Source organism: Momordica charantia (assembly GCF_013281855.1).
Source record: "Momordica charantia cultivar OHB3-1 chromosome 4 unlocalized genomic scaffold, Mcharantia_2.0 BLBB01000004.1, whole genome shotgun sequence".
NCBI lineage: Eukaryota > Viridiplantae > Streptophyta > Magnoliopsida > Cucurbitales > Cucurbitaceae > Momordica > Momordica charantia.
The window spans coordinates 10999161-11018930 of NW_028275162.1; the positions used below are offsets into that span (position 1 = coordinate 10999161).

Genomic DNA, 19770 nt, shown 5'->3' on the forward strand with positions numbered 1-19770 from the left:
CACCTTACCGGGCAGCCACCACAATCTCGTTATAAGCATGAATGATCCTTCGAGAATGTCAACACGTTGCCACCAATTAAGAATCTCATGCTGTCGTCACTGCTCCCAACAACCTCCCTTGACAGAAAGTGATGAACTACACCACTGCAGAACATCATCTCCAAGTCGACAAATCGACTAAATATTGTTCTTCTACGAAACATATCAAGTTGGTCCGCTGTGAGCTTATCCTTGATAAGCCTGTTGACATTGCTCAAGTGAGACATGCTGATAGCTTGAGCCGGAAAGCGGTCATTCTCCTTAATCCTCAACAAATGGTCCATTGTGCACCTGCAACAAATTGAAAAAGATATATGATGACAAATTAAGCAGATAGAGAAACGGAAACATGCAAGTAGTTCAAAAATTTAATAATTGAACATGTTACATAATCACGGATTAAGAAGATAGGGAAAGGGAAACACGCAACTAGTTGAAATACAAAATGTAAAACACTGTAATGTTTCTCGATCTCGATGTTTCTCGATCTCAATGTTTCTCGATCTTGATGATGCTCGATCTCGATGATTCTCGATTTTGCTTTACCTATTTCACACTCACTATAATTGCAAATCAATGGAGCTTCTCTCGTTCTCAATATCTCTCGCTCTCGATCTTTCTAGCTCTCGATGTTCTAGCTCTCGATATTTCTAGCTCTAGATTTTTCAAGTTCACTGTATCGATCACGATGATTCTCGATTTTGCTCTTCCTATTGCACACTCACGGTAATTGTAAATCACTGAAGATTCTCTCGTTCTCGATATTTATCGCTCTTGATCTTTCTAGCTCTCGATGTTCTAGCTCTCGATATTTCTAGCTCTCGATTTTTCATGTTCACTGTATTTCTCGATCACGTTTTTCACTCTGGCTATTTCAACATCAGCCCCCCTCAATATTATTGGTTTTCAATAACACAATTTTCTCCTTCATCGATTCATTTCCATGGCGCTGATTATGTATTATTTTCCTCTTCTCCGAAAGCCTTAGATGTGCAGTGTATTAAATCCACAAAAATCGCAAAAGAGACAGACGACCAACAACGGGGTTGTACAGAACTTACGAACAATAGCTAAAATAGTGGAAATTAAAACGAAAATCTTAAGCAATTGAGAGATAAATGCACTAACCCAAAGTTAACGATGAAATCTCCTTCGTTGTAATCTGCTACCAAAATCACTTCGTCTCGCCGCTTGAAGACGACATGGTCAGAGTTACCTTAAAGAGTCGCAATCGAAATACGAAGGAGAACGAGAACGAGATTTTGAGAAATGTAATTTCAATCGCAGGTGAAGACAAGTCAAATTTGAGCGAGCGAATAATGCTACAGTGTGAGTGCGATAAAGATAGAACGGACGTGGGAAAATTGAAAGTTCGGACTATTTGTATTACCCAAGTAAGGGAGGGAAAACTAAAAACTTTTGGTACCCAAGTAAGGAGGGCTATTGAAAGTCATTTGGCAAAGTAAGTGATGTCAGCAAGTGACTAGAAAACTTGTGTTTTGAGGAGGGCGATTAAAAAACTTAATAGGCCATTCCAGGAAGCTTATTTTGTCAATTTCCTCAAAGCCATATGTGTTAAATTGAAACTTAAATCATATGTGTTAAATTGAAACTTTTAAAAGTCCTGAGAACAAATTGATCTCAAACTAAATTATTTTTCTATGTTTCATAATAAACCCCATTGCAGTAGAGTGAGAAGAAAGTTCCAATACCAAAGGAAAGAAAGGAAAAAAAGAAGAGGGTTTAAAGGGTTTGGGCGCAGTACCCAACCGTTTGAGTCGAGCTTTGCATATCTCCGTATTCATCAATTCGTGTGGTTGAATGGTTCCAGCTCCAAAAAGAAGTAACTGGAAAAGCATAAGATTGGAGTAAATGTGGTTCCTCTGTGTCTTCTATCACAGGTTATTGGATTACAGGAAGGCCGAGGTTGAATCTCTGGCCGAGTTGTTTGGTGGACCCTTCGGTGAAAATGGCGACGCCAAAGCGAAGTTGGAATGGAGGCTCCCTCTGCATCATCACCCCGATTCTCCTTTCCATTTCGTCAACCTCCCCTCCGACGACCTTGCTCGGAGAATCGCCACTAGAAGTCAGCCATTTCCTTCCTCTTTTGTTGATCTTTCATTTCTTTACAAAATCGATGAGTTGGGTCCCAGTTTCTTTCATTTAATTTTCGTTTCCTTTTTATTTAGGTATACTGGTGAAGGGGATGTATGAACTCTGGGGTGAAGGAAGCGACGACAAGGAGCTGGAGGAGTCTATTAAAAACTATCCGGATGAACGGAAGACGCCATATTTACAACCCGGAAGCTCTTTCAAGATTACTGTAGATAGCTTCGGGAAGGCTATCAGCTTCCAGGAACAAAATGAACGCATCAGGGGGCTAGCTTACATCCCTTTCAAGGTGCAGTACTTCGGTAATCCAGTTTACTGTTTTTTTTTTCACTTTTATTTTTGTGTGATTGAAATGCAATCATTCTGTAAATCACGTTTGGATACTAGAGACAACATGAGCATAGTGCGGAATGCTGCATAGGTTGGTATCGTATATATGTGCCATTGAGCCTCCATTTGGTAATCTTTCCCTTATATCTTTGCTAATAACAATATGGTTCCTACTAAATTGGCAATGGAGCAAGTCGTCATGGACATGGATTTGGATTTTGAAACATTGTTGGGGATACATAGATTGTTGATGGAAATATTGAGTATTTTGGCATCAGTGAAATAACGCCACAAACGGTTCAGAAAAGCTCTAAAAATATGCTGGACAACAGAAAGGTACCAAAATGAATGTGACTAACATTGGGTGAATTGCAAACGATGGAGGAAGAGTAAGTGAACCTTTCACTTTAGTTGATGGGCGTGGGTGGTATCAAATTAATGTGGGTGGGAGCCAATAAATGAAATATCGAAACTTGAAAACCATGAGTTTGATTGGGTCGGGGAAGAATGATTGAACCCATACATACTGTATCAAGTATTTGCAAATTGGGGTGGCAAGTGGTCAGATACGAGCAATGGGGCTAAAAGGCATTGGGGAAATGGGTGCAGCTGACCTAAAGACCATAGTGATGATTTTTTAATTTCTTTAGGTTTGTATCCTTGAACTTCAAGATCTAATAGTGCTTTGAATTTTGGTGGCAAAGGATTCTGCAAACTGAAGTTGGTGGTCTCACTCAAATTGAATTAAATGCAATTAGAAATTTCAAGATCTAGTAGAACTGAAGCAGGTGCTTGCGAATTGAGTCAAAAGGTGGGCTGAGATTCACGAACATGGTAGATTAGGGCCTAGAGTATTTAGATCTGTAACTAGGGTAGAGAATATGCAGATTCATTATAATCAAACCCTAGTTCAATTGTGCTTCTAATCACATTTGACATGGGTCTCAAGTTCAACTCTAAAAAATTTAGTACTCCATGCAAAGAACCTCTTAGAGTGCGGGTGGAATAGTATTTGAGCTTGAAAAGTTGTGTTACAGTGTGATTTATGGGAGACAATAAGGCAGGCTACAAGTTATCAATTGGGTGCCTTAAGCTTTTAGGAAGAGAATTGATAGATGAAAGAAGCTTTGCAAATGAAATTTGAGAAGTGGAACTATTGGCAAGCGATCAGCACTAAAATCAAATTGAAGTTATCAAAAAGCAACGTCGTTGTGAATGCTTGGCTGCCACAAGCCACAAATTGAAGAACTTGTGGAAATATTATATTTCTTCATTGGTGTGTGAACAAGGGGAGAGGGGAATTAATCAGGTCTTATCTTCAAGGGATCAAGAACCTTTAGGAACAGCAAAGCAAGAGTGGGCCAGGACTACCATATATAATGAACCCTATTTTGGAAGATTACATATGGGTCTGACAATGGAACTATATGGGATCATTTGGCAACTTGTCTTGCAAAAGAGTTTATTAACGCTGTTGTTAAGAACTATGATTTGGTGGCTTGTAAATGTTAAGGTTATTGTGCAACCAACTACTTATGAGCTCCTGATTTTTGCACACCTGTTGGCTATTGCCTCTTGACGGGCTAGTGGCTTATCACCTTAAAATTCACCTGGTACTTTTACTAGAATAATTTTTTCATTAATGTTTAGTGTTTAACATTTTATTTCACACTAGTGCTATTGGTTATCCAAGATAGAAAGATCGAAGCTTCTTCATTCCTAATATCTAAGCAACATATATTCTATTTTGAGTAGAGTATTAGTGTTAGACAACTGTTTAGCATGGACATGCTTTGAATACGTGTTAGACACATGATGTGGAATGTCCATTTATTCAGATCAAGATATATTGGGACATGTCAAGGACATTTATGTTTTCTCTTGAGAAGATTCTATATTTTTAAAAAACTGAGAAAACCAAACAAGCCTGTGACAAAATCCAGCTGACATTTTTTTTTCTAATTGGTATATTCTCCCTCAACAAGGCCTATAATCAAAATCATCTGTTTTTCAAGTGTTCCTACTGTTTGCTGGTGGAAAAAAATCTTTAGTTTGTTTCAAGTCAAGTGGAGCTTACCTTTGAAGAGCAGTGAGGCTATCTTGATTCTTACCATTATTGTGTGGCAAAAAACTCAAATAGTAGCGCAGAATCAACTGGTCTAATGGTAAGCAATTTTATGGGAGCTTTGGGCTGAAAGGAATTCTACAACTTTTTAAAATGTGGGTAGTTATTGGAAATGAGTTTTGGATTTGGTCAATTGGTTGGCTTCGTCTTGGTGTATGTTTTCTCTTCTCTCTATCTCTCCTCCTTTTTTTTTTTTTTTTTTTTTTTTTTTGTAACTATAGCATCTCCGTTATACATGCTAATTGGATCCTTTTCATCAATCCCTTAGTTTGTGAATTGCTTACCTCCCTAGTCCCTTCTTATTGTAATACTTTTGGGTTATCAATATTGTTAAATTATTTTTTCCTATTGTATTTAGATTAGGGTTTTCTTGTTCTAGTAGGTAAGTGTTTTCCTTATCCTAATAGGCAAGAATTTCGTTTTAGTTTCTTCTTTGTGACAACTATTTATAGTCTTGTATCAATCCTTTGAAAGAATATACAAGAGAATTATTTTTCTTATAATTGACATGGTATCAGAGCCAAGTTTCCTCTAAAATTTGTGTGGGAATTACGGTTTTGTGTCCATTAGGATTTTGTACCCATTAGGGTTTGAAGTTTTGAACACTTTTTTACAAGTGTTCATTGTACCCAACCCACAGCACCACCGCCGACGATTCAAACATTCTTCCATATGATCGAAAATCAATTTGGAATCAAACCCAAACGATTAAGGTCTGACAATGCTCGAGACTACTTCAACCAAACATTAACATCGTTCTTTCAAAAACATGGAGTCATTCACGAGTCGTCTTGTGTGGAAACTCCTCAACAAAATGGGGTTGTCGATAGAAAAATTGGTCACATCCTTTCGTGACCCGTGCCCTTTTCCAAAGAAATGTTCCTAAATCCTTCTGGGGGGAAGCTGTACTGACAGCCACTTACTTAATCAATCGGCTACCATCTGCTACTTTAGATCAAAAAACTCCCATGAATATCTTATCAAAATTTTACCCTGATTTCCGTACGACAAATAACTTGATTCCTCAAGTGTTTGGTTGTGTAGCTTTTGTTCATGTTCATAGTCATCAAAGAGGTAAACTTGATCCACGAGCACTCAAATGTATTTTTGTTGGATACTCGAACACTCAAAAAGGATATAAATGCTACCATCCTTCTTCTAAAAAGTATTTCATCTCCGCCGATGTCACTTTTTATGAAGATACCAGCTTCTTTACATCACCTTATCTTCAGGGGGAGGATATATTGTTGGAAGATAAGAATTTACCTATTCCTAACCTCACCTTTCCTTATTTGCTATCACATGAACCAAACCCTACTAACATGGACCCTAGTCAATCCTCTTCATCTTTAGACACCTCATCAGAGACATCCAACCCCCCTACTACTATGCCATTACAGGTTTATTCGAGAAAGAACACTGAAAAAGTTAAGTAAGTCCAAGAGTCTGAACATATCTCTGGAACTGAAATTGACGAGAAAAATATCAGTAACGAGCCTGACACTATAGTATCTCCTAATGATATGGATTTGCCGGGAAAACGAACTTGTACTGAAAGATAAATGCTTATCATAGAACACCTATATGGCTATATCATGAAAGATGTCTACACCCTCTCTCTCCGTTCTCTCTCTTCCTCCCTACCATCCTTCTGAAAGATGTCTCACCTGACCTCCTCGTCGGGCTTCCGTTATCTCCATCATGGCTTCACAGAGACTAACCACTAAGATTGAAAACAAATCTTTCTCTTGCACTTTTGACCCAAGGTATAAGGGAAGAGTCGTCCAGATCGAAGAACAGCATCTACAAAGGAGGTTTACTATTACATTCGAAGAGGTGATTATAGTATGGGTGATAGATATGGTCACATACCTTCTCCTTTCCCCCCAAACTCAAAAATTCTTCCGGAAAACACCTTGTGAGAATGGTTATGTTTGGATTCTAAAAGCCACAAATAAGCGTGGGAGCTTCATTGAGTTAACCAAGGTGCAAAACTCAGGGGGGAAGAAAAACATTGTAGTTCCGGCCGGCGAGGACTACAAAGGCTGGAATTCTTTTAGGCAACTTCTTCTAGACTTCCTTAATGGTTTTGAATCATCAGGTTCTGCAAAGAACTACACCAGAACATCGGTGGAGAAATCCTATGCAGCTGCTCTAAAGAGCTCTTCGCCTACACGGAAGAAAGTAGAGGTACAAATTCAGAAAAAAGAAATCAGGCCGGTAGATTGGAACCAGACTCTTGTTATCACTAGGAGAGACTTCCACGACGACTGGGGGAATATTTTAACTACTCTAGAGAGTCAACTTCAGAAAAAGCTTATTCTCAATGCTTTCCAACCGGATAAGGCTATCCTTAAATGCCCAGACGAAGATTTAGCTCGGCTTCTTAGCATGAATAGAGGCTGGGTTACTTTCGGCGCCCTCACTTTGAAAGTGGAAAAATGGAATAAAGAAAGACATGGATTTAACTCAGTGGTTCCTTTTTATGGAGGATGGCTGAAGCTCAGAAACGTTCCGTTGCACTTATGGAGCGAGGATCTTTTCCGCAAGATAGGTGACATCTTCGGAGGTTTTATTGATTTTGCAGATGAGAACGCGGCGAGAATAGAATGTATGGATATAGCTATTAGAGTTAAAGGAAACTACTGCGGCTTCATTCCGGCGGGGATCAAGATTCAAGACGCAGACACCACTTTCATAGCCCAAGTGGCGACCTTCGAGGATGTGAAGCTGCTGATCGGTAAAGAAGCTAAAGTCCACGGAAGTTTTTCGTCGGAAGCAGCATCACGTTTCCATGGCGGATCGGAGGGAAGGACAGATCTTTGTCCGGTGGATCTTTGGAGGATAGAGGACGGCTTCTTTTACCCAGCAGTCAAAGTCTTTTCCCCTTTAGAGTTTGATATGGCAGCTCTGAGACAAACGTGCCTTAGTAAAGGACCTTATTCTTAAATCTGACCCGGATTTGATTTGCTTGCAGGAGACAAAGAAAAGCTCTATTGATCGGAGCTTCGTTAGATCTCTTTGGAGCTCTAGACATGTGGGCTGGATTTCCCTAGATGCAGATAACATAGCAGGGGGTATTCTAGTCTTGTGGAATGAACAGAAGATTAAAATCTCAAATCCGTTTATGGGCTCTTTCTCTATCCCGGTACAGTTTCATCTTTGCGATGGCAGAGAGGGTTGGTTTACAGGGGTTTATGGCCCTTCTTCTTCTTCTAGAGGTAGAACAGATTTCTGGAGGGAGCTGGACAGTCTTCAATATAGATGTCAAGGTGCTTGGTGTATAGGAGGAGATTTTAATGTGGCCAGATGGCTTTCTGAAAAACAGAGCACGAATAAGGGGCGTATAACTCGGAGTATGAAAGAGTTCAATGATCTCATTGAAGCCACGAACCTGGCTGATCCTCCTTTGGACAATGGTTCTTTTACTTGGTCTAATATGAGGGATTCACCAACTCTTTCCAGGTTAGACAGATTCCTTGTCTCTAAAGAATGGCTGATTGTTTTTGAAGATCAACGAGCGTCTAGGCTTTCCCGCACAACTTCAGACCACTTCCCTATTTAGCTTGCATCCGAGACAATTAAATGGGGTCCTATCCCTTTTCGCTTTGAAAACGCCTGGCTCGATTCTCCTCAATTGCTTCCCATGGTAGACAAATGGTGGAAGGATTGCCCTCTGAGGGATTGGCCTGGATATGGCTTCATGGAGAAACTCAAAGGCCTTAAGGGACTCCTTATCAAATGGAACAAGGAGGTCTTCGGACACATTGGAAATCAAAAGACAGAGGTGGTGAGAATTATCAATGATCTGGACAAGAAAGAAGAATTACAGATTCTTACAGCAGAGGAAATTGAAAAAAGGAATCAAATGAAGGCCCAACTTACAGATCTTGTGATAAACGAACAGCGGATATGGATGCAGAAGGGGAAATTAAGATGGCTTGAGGAAGGGGACGAAAATTCCCACTTTTTTCATCGGTGGACTTCACACAAGATGAACCGCAATTGTATTAGAGAAATAATCTCTGATCAAGGAGTCTCGCTTACCTCTGGGGAAGACATAGAGAAAGAAATCCTTAATTATTTTGAGGCCTTATACACCACTACAACAGCTAGATGCTATATGATTGAGAATCTAGATTGGTCCCTTTTACAGGAAGTTCATAGACAGCAGCTCGAGGCTCCCTTTACAGTAGAAGAAATCAAAAAGGCAGTGACAGATTTGGGTACCCTCAAGTCTCCGAGGCCAGATGGGATGAGTAACGAGTTCATGAAAAAAGCTGGGAATACTTTCAAGACAGATTTGGAGAGAGTGTTCCAGGATTTTTTTGAGAAGGGGATAGTCAACAGAAGAACAAATGAAACTTATATTTGTCTTATCCCTAAAAAGACTCATCCTACTTCAGTCAAAGACTTCCGTCCCATAAGTTTGGTAACATCTCTTTACAAAATCATAGCAAAAGTTCTAGCTAGTAGATTAAAAAATGTGCTCCCTTATAATCCATGACGCTCAGGCAGCTTTTGTTGAAGGGCGTCAGATTCTCGATGCTATTCTAGTGGCTTCAGAAGCTGTTAGCTACTGGAGGAAGGGAAAAAAGAAAGGTCTCCTTTTAAAGCTGGACTTTGAGAAGGCCTACGATAAAGTGGATTGGTCCTTCTTAGACGCCGCCCTACATGCTAAAGGTTTCGGCATAAGATGGAGACAATGGATACACGGGTGCCTGTATTCTACAAATTTTTCAGTTATCATAAATGGCTGCCCAAAAGGGAAAATTTTGGCTAAAAGAAGGCTTCGGCAAGGAGATCCCCTCTCTCCCTTCCTCTTCACCATAGTGGGTGACGCTCTTAGCCGCCTGGTTCACTTTTGTAACGAAAGGCAAATTCTTAGAGGTTTTTCTATAGGCACAAATGCCATAAAAGTAACCCACCTTCAGTATGCCGACGATGTCTTAATCTTCAGCCCTTTATCGTAGAAGAATATGGAAAAGTGGTGGGGAGTCATCCATATTTTCCTTCACATGTCGGGCCTTTCGTTAAATATAGCAAAATCGGCAGTGATTGGGGTAAATTGCAGCGAATCAGAAGTTAACCACTGGGCAAACACCCTTGGATGCAAAACAGAATCATTTCCCTTTACTTATTTGGGTTTTCCTCTTGGAGGTAATCATCGGCATTACAGATTTTGGGAATCAGTGGTGGAAAAAATGCACAAAAGATTGGAAAAATGGAACTCTTTGATCTTGTCAAAAGGGGGACGCCTTACTATTACACAAGCAGTCCTGAATAGTATCCCTACATATTTTTTTTCGATTTTGAGAGCTCCAAAATCCATGATTGAAGCAATGGAAAAACTCATGCGGGACTTTATTTGGAATGGAGGTCATTATAGACAGATTGGGAATCTTGTAAAATGGTCTTGGACAGCGTTACCTTCACAAAAGGGAGGATTGGGAGTCGGTTCCTTAGCTCTTAAGAACAAAGCCTTTTAATGAAATGGTTATGGCGGATTGCAAATGAAACAAACAGTTTTTGGAGAAAGGTTATTGTTGCTATTTACGGGGAAGAGCCTCTTGGATGGTGGTCCAAGTCTTCTAAAAACTCTTCAATAGGCCGTCCATGGATTGAGGTACAAAAATCTTTCCCAGATTTTGGCAGATTCATTTCTTTCAAAGTGAATTCGGGGGTGGCGGTAAGATTTTGGGAAGACACATGGATAGACTCTTGTCCATTGTCTGTCTCTTTCCCTGATTTATATGCTATTTCAAATAAGAAAGAGTTCACTATAGCAAACTGCTGGAATACAGCGTCCTTGACTTGGGATTTAGGGATGAGAAGGAATCTTTTTGAAAGAGAGCTTGACAGATGGGCGGTTTTCATCGGAAAATTTGAAGGTATGGAGGTAGGCCATGGTAATGATTCTTTATTCTGGACTGCAGACAGAAAAGGGGAATTCACGGTGAAGTCGGCTTTCGAGGCCCTTACCACCCCCTCACCGAAACTAAAGGCAGCCACAACTTCTTTTATTTGGAATTTCAAGATCCCTAAAAAAGTGAAGGTGTTCCTTTGGACTCTTTTTTATAGAGGAACGAACACAGCATAAAAAATCCAAAGGAAACTTCCTCATTGGAATCTCTCACCTTCAGTTTGCGGCTTGTGCTTTAGAAGTGCAGAAACGGTGGATCATCTTTTCATACATTGTACTTTTGCAACATCGGCTTGGAATTTTTTGACTTCACACCTAAATTTGGCTCCTTGTCTCCCTAAGAAGATAGATGACTTCATTGAGGAAGGTTTTGGTGGTTTGCTGCTCAAAGGAAAATCTTATATTCTATGGAATTGTGGCGCTAGAGCTCTCCTTTGGCTACTTTGGAAGGAACAGAACTACAGACTTTTTGAAGAGAAAGAGGCTTCTCTAGAGGCTTTTTGTGAGAATATTAAACTCACTGCTTCTTGGTGGGCTTCGATCCACAAGAAGGTTTTTCGTAACTACGGTTTTCTTTCGACTCTCAAGAGTTGGAATACTTTGATTGTATAGGTTCTTTGGAGGGGGTCTCCTCGACCCTCTGCCTCTAGGTTGTATGCCTTTTTTTTTGGGCTCCACGTCTTCATGAATGAATTCTCATTGTTTATTATAAAAAAAAAAAAAAAAACGAACTTGTACTCAATATCCATTGTCTCACTTTGTATCATATGACAAGCTCTCAAGTCAGCATAGAAGCTTTATGGTGAACCTTACTCAGGTAAATATTCCGAAAACATATATGGAAGCAATACAACATGAAGAATGGAGACAAGCAATGAATCTTGAAATGCAGGCCTTAGAGAAAAATGGAACATGGGAGTTGGTTAATATGCCTAAAGATAAGAAAGTAGTAGGTTGTCGATGGATATACACTGTGAAGTATAAAGCTGATGGAACACTTGAGAGGTACAAAGCACGGTTAGTTGCTAAAGGATATACTCAAACATATGGAGTTGATTATCTTGAAACCTTTGCACCTGTTGCCAAGATGAACACAGTACGAATACTTCTATCCCTTGCTGTCAACCATGGATGGGACACGTTACAATATGATGTAAAAAATGCTTTTTTACATGGTGATCTGGAAGAAGAAATTTATATGGAGATTCCACCAGAGTATGAGCAAGTAGGAAATAAAGTTTGTAAATTGAGAAAGGTATTGTATGGATTAAAGCAATCTCCTAGGGCATGGTTTGGTAGATTTTCTCAGGTTATGAGGAAAATAGGCTATAAACAGAGGCAAGGAGATCATACGTTGTTTATAAAACATTATGCTGTAGGGAGAGTAACAGCATTGATTGTTTATGTGGATGATATTATTGTTACTGGCAATGATAATAATGAGCAAGATAAACTAAGAAATTGTTTAATCCAGGAGTTTGAAGTTAAAGAACTGGGAAGACTGAAATATTTTCTTGGGATAGAAGTAGCCTATTCTAAACCGGGCATATTCTTATCACAACAGAAATATGTGATTGACTTGCTGTCTGAAACGGGAAAGCTTGGTAGCAAACCAATGACAACGCCGATTGATCAAAATCATAGATTATGTGCAGCTGAAGAGAGTCCTCCAGATAAGGTTAGTTGGAAAATTAATATATCTTTATCATACAAGACCAGATATTGCGTATGCTGTAGGAGTGGTGAGTCAATTTATGCATAGTCCAAAAGAAGTCCACCTTCAAGCAGTGTATCATATACTTCACTATTTAAAGAACACTATTGGGAGAGGATTACTATTTAAGAAAAGCGATAAACTCAATCTAGAAGTTTATACAAATGCAGATTATGCAGGATCGATAGACGATAGGAAATCAACTTCTGGCTATTGTACTTTCTTAGGTGGAAACTTAGTAACATGGAGAAGTAAAAAGCAGAATGTTGTTGCAAGATCAAGTTCAGAAGTAGAATTTAGAGCAATGACATTGCGCATTTGTGAATTACTCTGGATAAAGATATTATTTTAGAAGATTTGAAGGTTCCATGGGAAGGGCCTATGAAACTTTATTGTGATAATAAGTCTGCCATCAGTATTGCACATAATCCAATTCAACATGCTAGAACCAAACATGTTGAAGTCGATAGACACTTCATAAAAGAGAAATTGAAATTAGACAGCGGCCTCGTATGCACCTCATTTGTACCAACAAATAATCAAATAGTAGATATTCTTACAAAAAAATTGAAACAACAACTTTGAGCATTTGGTTAACAAGCTGGAATGAAGAATATTCATTCACCAGCTTGAGGGGGAGTGTTAAATTATTTTTTCCTATTGTATTTAGATTAGGGTTTTCTTGTTCTAGTAGGTAAGTGTTTTCCTTATCCTAATAGGCAAGTATTTCGTTTTAGTTTCTTCTTTGTGACAACTATTTATAGTCTTGTATCAATCCTTTGAAAGAATATACAAGAGAATTATTTTTCTTATAATTGACAAATATAATAGCTTTTTATTGTCCACCTAAACCCGCTCAGCAGGTTAAGATATATATCCTCGACCTTAAATCCTCGACCATAAGGTTGGAGGTTTGAATCTCCATTCCCACCGGTTGAACTATATATAAATAATTATTTTTTATTTTATAAAAGGCCCGCAACACACATGATGCAGGAACTTAATCTAATATATCTTTCATAAAATAACTAGGTCCTTTATCTGGAGAAATTAGTTTATGAAGAAAACAAATTGGATATTTAGGATTTGGATGATATTTGGGAGACCAACACCGTGGAATTAATATATTCTATAAGGCAATGTTTTAAAAATCGTTCAAGGCTTACGCCTTGAGGTGAGCCAGGTATATCATGCCTCAAGGCTTACGCCTGTAACAAATAAAAAGAGGCTTGTGCTTAAGCCTTTGAGGCTTAAAAGGTGCATCAAATGAAAATGGTCTTTGGCGGTGGTTTGGCGGTGATGGGGTGAAATAATAAGGTGGTGTAATTAACAAGGTGGTTTAGTGCTCTGAAAAGACAGAAAAATAATTGCCTTGACATTTGTTTGATATATTATTTTAAACTTAAAATCTTATTATTCTATTATTAAATAGCAACCTAGACTAAATTAAAAGACAAACCTAGTTTGTCTTCATCTGTACAACGAATAAAAATGTAAAACAGTAGATTGATGGCAAGAAACAGTGCGTAAAAATTTTCTTTTCCTTCTCTCTCTCTCTCCTATCTACTCTTGCTTTGTTTTTTCTTTTTTCTTTTGATTACTGCACACTGTATTAAGGGTAGCAAGTTTTATTCTTTTTTTTTTTAGTTTTGTTTCTCCTTTTTTGTGTTTTTTTTTAACCTCAACTTGTTTTCCAAATTTTTTCTTGCTTTATTTTTTATATTTTAGTGATAATGATACTGAAAGGTTAGATGTGTACCTTGATGGACTGTTGAGATGTTTCTTTTTGTTGTTAGAATTTTTAAGTATGTTTTGTAGTTTCGTAATACAAAATTCATATCTTGTTAAAAAAAAAAAACACACACACACACACACAAAGTTTTAAATTTTTATGATTCCTTATGTAAAATGAGGCTTATGCCTCATACCGCCTCGAGGCTTACGCCTCGCCTCTCACTAAGAAAAAGCCTCGAGGCTGCCTTAAGCCTTTTAAAACATTGTTACAAGGTAGACCAATATCATGTCTAAGTCTTTATTTCGAGAAAATTTGAAAGAATAATTTTAACATATTTAGGATGCATATTGTCCACAGAGAGTGCCTAGGGTTCCCAGTCTATGAGAAACAATTCATAGAAGAGCTAAAGCTGCATACATTATGAAAGAGAATCACTTAGGTGGCTGTGAAAATTAATGTAGTGGGTGCAACCCTTTAAAATGATCTGTAATCTCCTGTCTTGCGGCCATTTACGACACATTTGAATTGAGCTTTGCAAGAAGAATAGAGTCTGTTCAAGATTTCATATATAATATTTCTACTTTTTTATGATATGTGAAGTTGAACTACTTGAAGGTATATCTGTATATAAACAAATCCCTGAGGTATGTATTTCTTATGGGAAGGAGAGGCAGGGGATAAAAAAAGTCATCTTATCAATTGGAAGGTGGCTACTCAGCCATGCACAAAGGAGGCTTGGGAATTGGCAACTTAAAAGGAGAAAAATTTAGCCCTTTTTTGTAAATATGGTTGCATAGAAGAAATTGCCCTCGAAGAAAACAGTCTTTCGCACAAGGTTATTGACAGCGAGTATAGGAGGGAAGTTGGAGGATGGTTCATAGCAACTAGAAATGCAATAAACTCAAGATGACCCTGGAATTTCATCTCTTAACATCAATGCTGGTAAAAAACAGCTACAAGCTCGTTTCGGGCAGTGAGTGTAAACATTTCTAGACCTTGTGTGGATCTCCCTCCAAAGGAAAGAAACAAATCCCTATGGAAAAATTTTATTAAGTCTCTTCTGTGAGGGTTGTTAGACAAAAATAGTAAATTATATATTTTTGGAGAGAGTAATTAATCTAACCTCCAAATGGTTTCTCTTTGTAAATCTTTTTGTAATAATGCTCTTTTAGATATTGGCGCTGGTTAGAGTGCTTTTATGGGAGCTGCTAGGCATTCTCGAGAATTTCTCCTCATCCCCTTTAGTATTTTTCATAAAAAATGAAACGTGTTTCTTTTCAGAAAAAAAAAAAAGAAATAAAGAAAGAAAGAAAGAATGAATGAAAGAAAACTCAAAGGTATATAATTTGATTGCTTCACCTCCTGTGCGCATTTGGAGTTAGTTTTAAAAATATAATTTGGTTGCTGCATGCAAGTTTGATTGAGCAAATATTATCCATCTACTTAATTTTTTTTCTTGTTTCCTGCATGCAAATTTGATTGAGAAAATATAATCAGTTTACTTAATTTTGTACTTCGTTTATTTTCGTCATTCTTCACTATCTAACCCGGGAATCTTACTATTTTTGAAGAAACTCAGAGGCATGTTGATCAATTAGGGCAGTTATGCTACCTCATGCTTCATTTATGTCACAATGGCATCTTCTTTTACATTTACTTCATAACTTAAAGACATGATCTCATGCAATTATCATGGCTTCTCATCATAAATGGTATCAAATCAAGTCCTAGAAGTCCTATCTATGTCATTTTCCTCTGTTAGCTCTTCTAGGTTCTGCAGGTTATACCTGAATTTTGACACTCTTTATAATCACACTTTTGTCACTCGAGCTAATGCATGTCAATGTGGTAAATTGTTTTTTAATAACTGGGTGCTGATGGAATATTTCAGGGTCAAGTTAATTTAAAAAATCCAGATCATAAGTTCTGTCTTATGGAAATGGCTGATTACGGATTGAATAATGGACTTCCACCAATTGCTCAAAGGAGCATTTTTTTTGGTCGGGAGGTTGGTGGTGCTGATAGGAAGCTTATACCAACATACCAGTTAAAAAGTCGTACTTATCTTGGGCCAACTGCCATGGATGCTGAAATGGCTTTCTTAATGGCCAACCAAGCATTAGCGACAGCAGGGAAACTTGTATATGACCCTTTTGTTGGCACTGGTAGCATTCTAGTCGCTGCAGCTCATTTTGGAGCAATGACAATGGTAATTACTTGTGCTTTGTATATATATATATTTTGATATTCGTGACTGTCTGCTAGATCGCATGTATCTCAATTAATGTCACGGGATAGCGGCTTGACTCTACAAATATCCGAAATATTCGATGTAGTTAACCACTATTGGATTTTAACCCATTTGCCCCTTCTTAAATCTTTTTTCAGCCACACAAATGCTATTAGGCCAACTTATGGTGTTTACTTTTGTTTTGTATTAGATTCTGAATTTTGACTTGCTAACTGACAGTCTCTTTCTCAATTTAGTTTAATCTTAATTCAAGGTTTCCAATTCCCACAGTATACGTGTGTACGTATGAGGAAGACCATTTCAATTCAAACTGACCAAAATATCTCAGGGTGCCGACATTGACATTAGGGTGGTACGTGATGGGCGTGGTCCTGATTGTAATGTTTGGAGCAATTTCAAGCAGGTTAGTGTTTTACGATAGGAGTATGTTTAGAAGTTTTGTTATGGTACAAGTATTAGTTTATATTGTACACTGACCACGTAACTTTGTTAAAAGTTTGAAACTTTATGCTTGCCTGAAGTGATTTAAAATACATGTGAGGGTGACTATCATGATAAAAAAGAAAAAAACTTTACCGTTACCATTTTCTTGAGATTCAATTGATTGCTATGGTATCAAGTTTTGATGTTCCATGTTACTATGCGTGTAATTGTGCTCTTTTGATGTTTCATGCAGTAATGGTACTCATCTGTTACTTCTTGCAGTATGGATTGCCATCGCCAATTGCATTGTTAAGAGCAGATAATAATCTTCCTCCATGGCGTCCAGGATTGAAGGAGGTACTGCAGTAATATTTAGCACCTATACTTTTTACTTATCTTTTTCCCTTCTGTTTCTATCTGGTTTGAAGTTCTATTGCCATTGTTATTGTTAAATTATAGTTTATTTTATTTTAAAGGTTTCCTATTGTATTTAGGTTAGGGTTTTATTGTTCTAATAGGTAAGTATTTCTTTATCCTAATAGGCAAGAATTTCTTTTTAGTTTCTTTTTTGTGACTGCTATTTATATAGCCTTGTATCAATCATTTGGAGTAATCAAGGAAGAATTATTTTCTTTTCTTATTATTAACATGGTATCAGAGCTCTAGGTTTCTTCTAAATTTTTTTTTAACTTAGTTTTTTGTGCCCATTAGGGTTTTGATGCCCATTAGGGTTTTTGTCCATTAAGATTTTGTTCATTACTGCCGCCGCTCAACTCACGGCCACTGCCGACCGCCGCCGACCACCACCGGCCACCGCTGCCGGCGCCGTTTGCTGATTCGCCAGCGCTGCTGTTTTTCAAGTGCTGTTCGTGGGTTTCGCCGTCCTTCGTCACCGACAACGGTCATCGTCACTGCTGTTGTTCGTCGCAGCCACCGTTGCCGCCGTCGTCTTTTGCTGTTACGTCCGGTCCAGTCACCTGGTTTGTCCAGTTCGGTTCAGATAGTCTGGTTCAACTGGTTCAGTTCACTTGATTCGGTCCAGCCAGTTCGGCTCCTTTAGGCTAGGTTAAAATCGTTGTTTGACTGGTTCAGCGTTTTTCAGTCCAGTTCAGTTCATTGTCGGATCGTTTCGACCGGTTTCAGTTCGTTTCAGTCAGATTTGGTTCAGTTTGGAATATTTTGGTTCGATTCAACTGTTTTTGATTCGGTTCAGCCCTCTTTCGGTTCGGTACAGTACTGATTTTTCAGTTTTGGATCTCTATTTTTGAGTTGTAGTTTAGTCTTGGTATCAATGTCACAGTAGTCCAAAATTACAAAAAACTTGGACATAAATGAGATCAAACAATTAAGGAGCTTCTTAAAAACTTTGGATAATGCTCCTAGTCAAGGTACAGGTTCGGTAACTTTGACGAGTACAACTTCCCAGCCTGAACTTTGTACCTGGATTATGGATTATTGATTCTGGTGCAACAGACCATATGACGAATAGTAGCTGTCATTTTATCTCTTATAGTATTTGTCGAGCAATAAGAAAATTTCTACAGCAGATGGTACCTTGGTAACAGTAGCCGGTCAAGGAGACATCAAGATAAATTCAAACATTACTTTAAAGAATGTGCTTCATATACCACGTTTAACTGTTAATTTGATATCGGTAAAGAATTTGATCAAAGATTTATGTTGCAGAGTAACTTTTTCTGATTCTTGTATTTTACTGGACCAGGGCAATGGGAAGATTATTGGACTTGATAATGAAAAAGATGGACTTTATTATCTTAATGAACTTGTCGGTCAGACTAGTTTTTCAGTCTCCTTCACCTCACAAACTCATCATCCTTCAAGTAATTTTTTGTTGAATCATTATAGACTAGGACATCCTTCATTTGAATTCTTAAAATATTGTTTCCCGATTTATTCCAAAATCTTAATCCTGAGTCAATTCACTGTGAAGTTTGTGAATTCGCTAAACACAAGCGTGTACCCTTCCCTAGTAATAATAAACGAATATCAGTTCCCTTCTCTCTTATTCATACTGATGTGTGGGGTCCCTCCAACGTTCCAAATGTTTCCAAATTTCGTTGGTTTATTGTGTTCATTGATGACTGTACTCGAGTCTCATGAGTTTATCTTTTAAAACAAAAATCTGATGTTGGTTCTACCATTCAAACATTCTTTCATATGATAGAAAACCAATTCGGATTCAAACCCAAATGATTCTGTTCTGACAATGCTCGAGATTACTTCAATCAAAACTTAACATCCTTCTTTCAAAAACATGGAGTCATCCATGAGTCGTCTTGTGTGGACACTCCTCAACAGAATGGAGTGGCCGAAAGAAAAATTGGTCACATCCTTTCTGTGACACATGCCATTCTTTTTCAAAGAAATGTTCCTAAAATCCTTCTGGGGGAAGCTGTGTTAACATCCACTTATTTAATCAATCGGTTACCATCTGCTACTCTAGACCATAGAACTCCTATGAATATCCTATCAAAATATTATCCTGATTTTCGAACAACAAATAACTTGACTCTTCGAGTATTTGGTTGTGTAGCCTTTGTTCATGTTCTTAGTCATCAGCGAGGTAAACTTGATCCACGAGCACTCAAGTGTATTTTTGTCGGATACTCGAACACTCAAAAGGGATATAAATGCTATCATCCTCGTTCAAAAAGGTTCTTCATCTTTGTTGATGTTACCTTTTATGAAGACACCAGCTTCTTTACCTCACCTTATCTTCAGGGGGAGGAACTATTATTGGAAGATAAGGATTTGCCCATTCCCAACCTCACATTTCCTATATCAAATCCTTTACCACCACCCTTAGACACCTTACCAGGACCATCTAACCCTTCTACTACTACACCATTACAGGTTTATTCAAGAAGGAACACTGAAAAAGATAAGCACGTCCAAGAGTCTGAACATATCCCTATAATTGAAATTGATGAGAAAATAATCAATGATGAATCAGACATTATAGTATCTACTAATGATGAGCCAGACATTACAATATCTGCTAATGATGAGTCAGACCTGGATTTGTCGATCCCTTTAAGAAAGGGAAAACAGACTTGTACTCAGTATCCATTGTCTCACTTTGTATCATATGACAAAC

The 19770-nt window shown here is 38.1% G+C and overlaps 1 protein-coding gene across 1 annotated transcript in view; it reads left to right on the forward strand.

The window, feature by feature from the left end:
• Positions 1-1718: 1718 nt before the first annotated feature.
• The window catches only part of TRM11 (tRNA modification 11 protein), a 31955-nt gene continuing 13903 nt past the window's right edge, over positions 1719-19770 (forward strand). Inside the window, exons 1-5 of the mRNA XM_022293341.2 lie at positions 1719-2125; positions 2229-2440; positions 15870-16187; positions 16558-16632; positions 16935-17009. Coding sequence (XP_022149033.2) covers positions 1912-2125; positions 2229-2440; positions 15870-16187; positions 16558-16632; positions 16935-17009 — 894 coding nt within the window. The 5' untranslated portion in view covers positions 1719-1911. The remainder of the gene's footprint in view (positions 2126-2228; positions 2441-15869; positions 16188-16557; positions 16633-16934; positions 17010-19770) is intronic.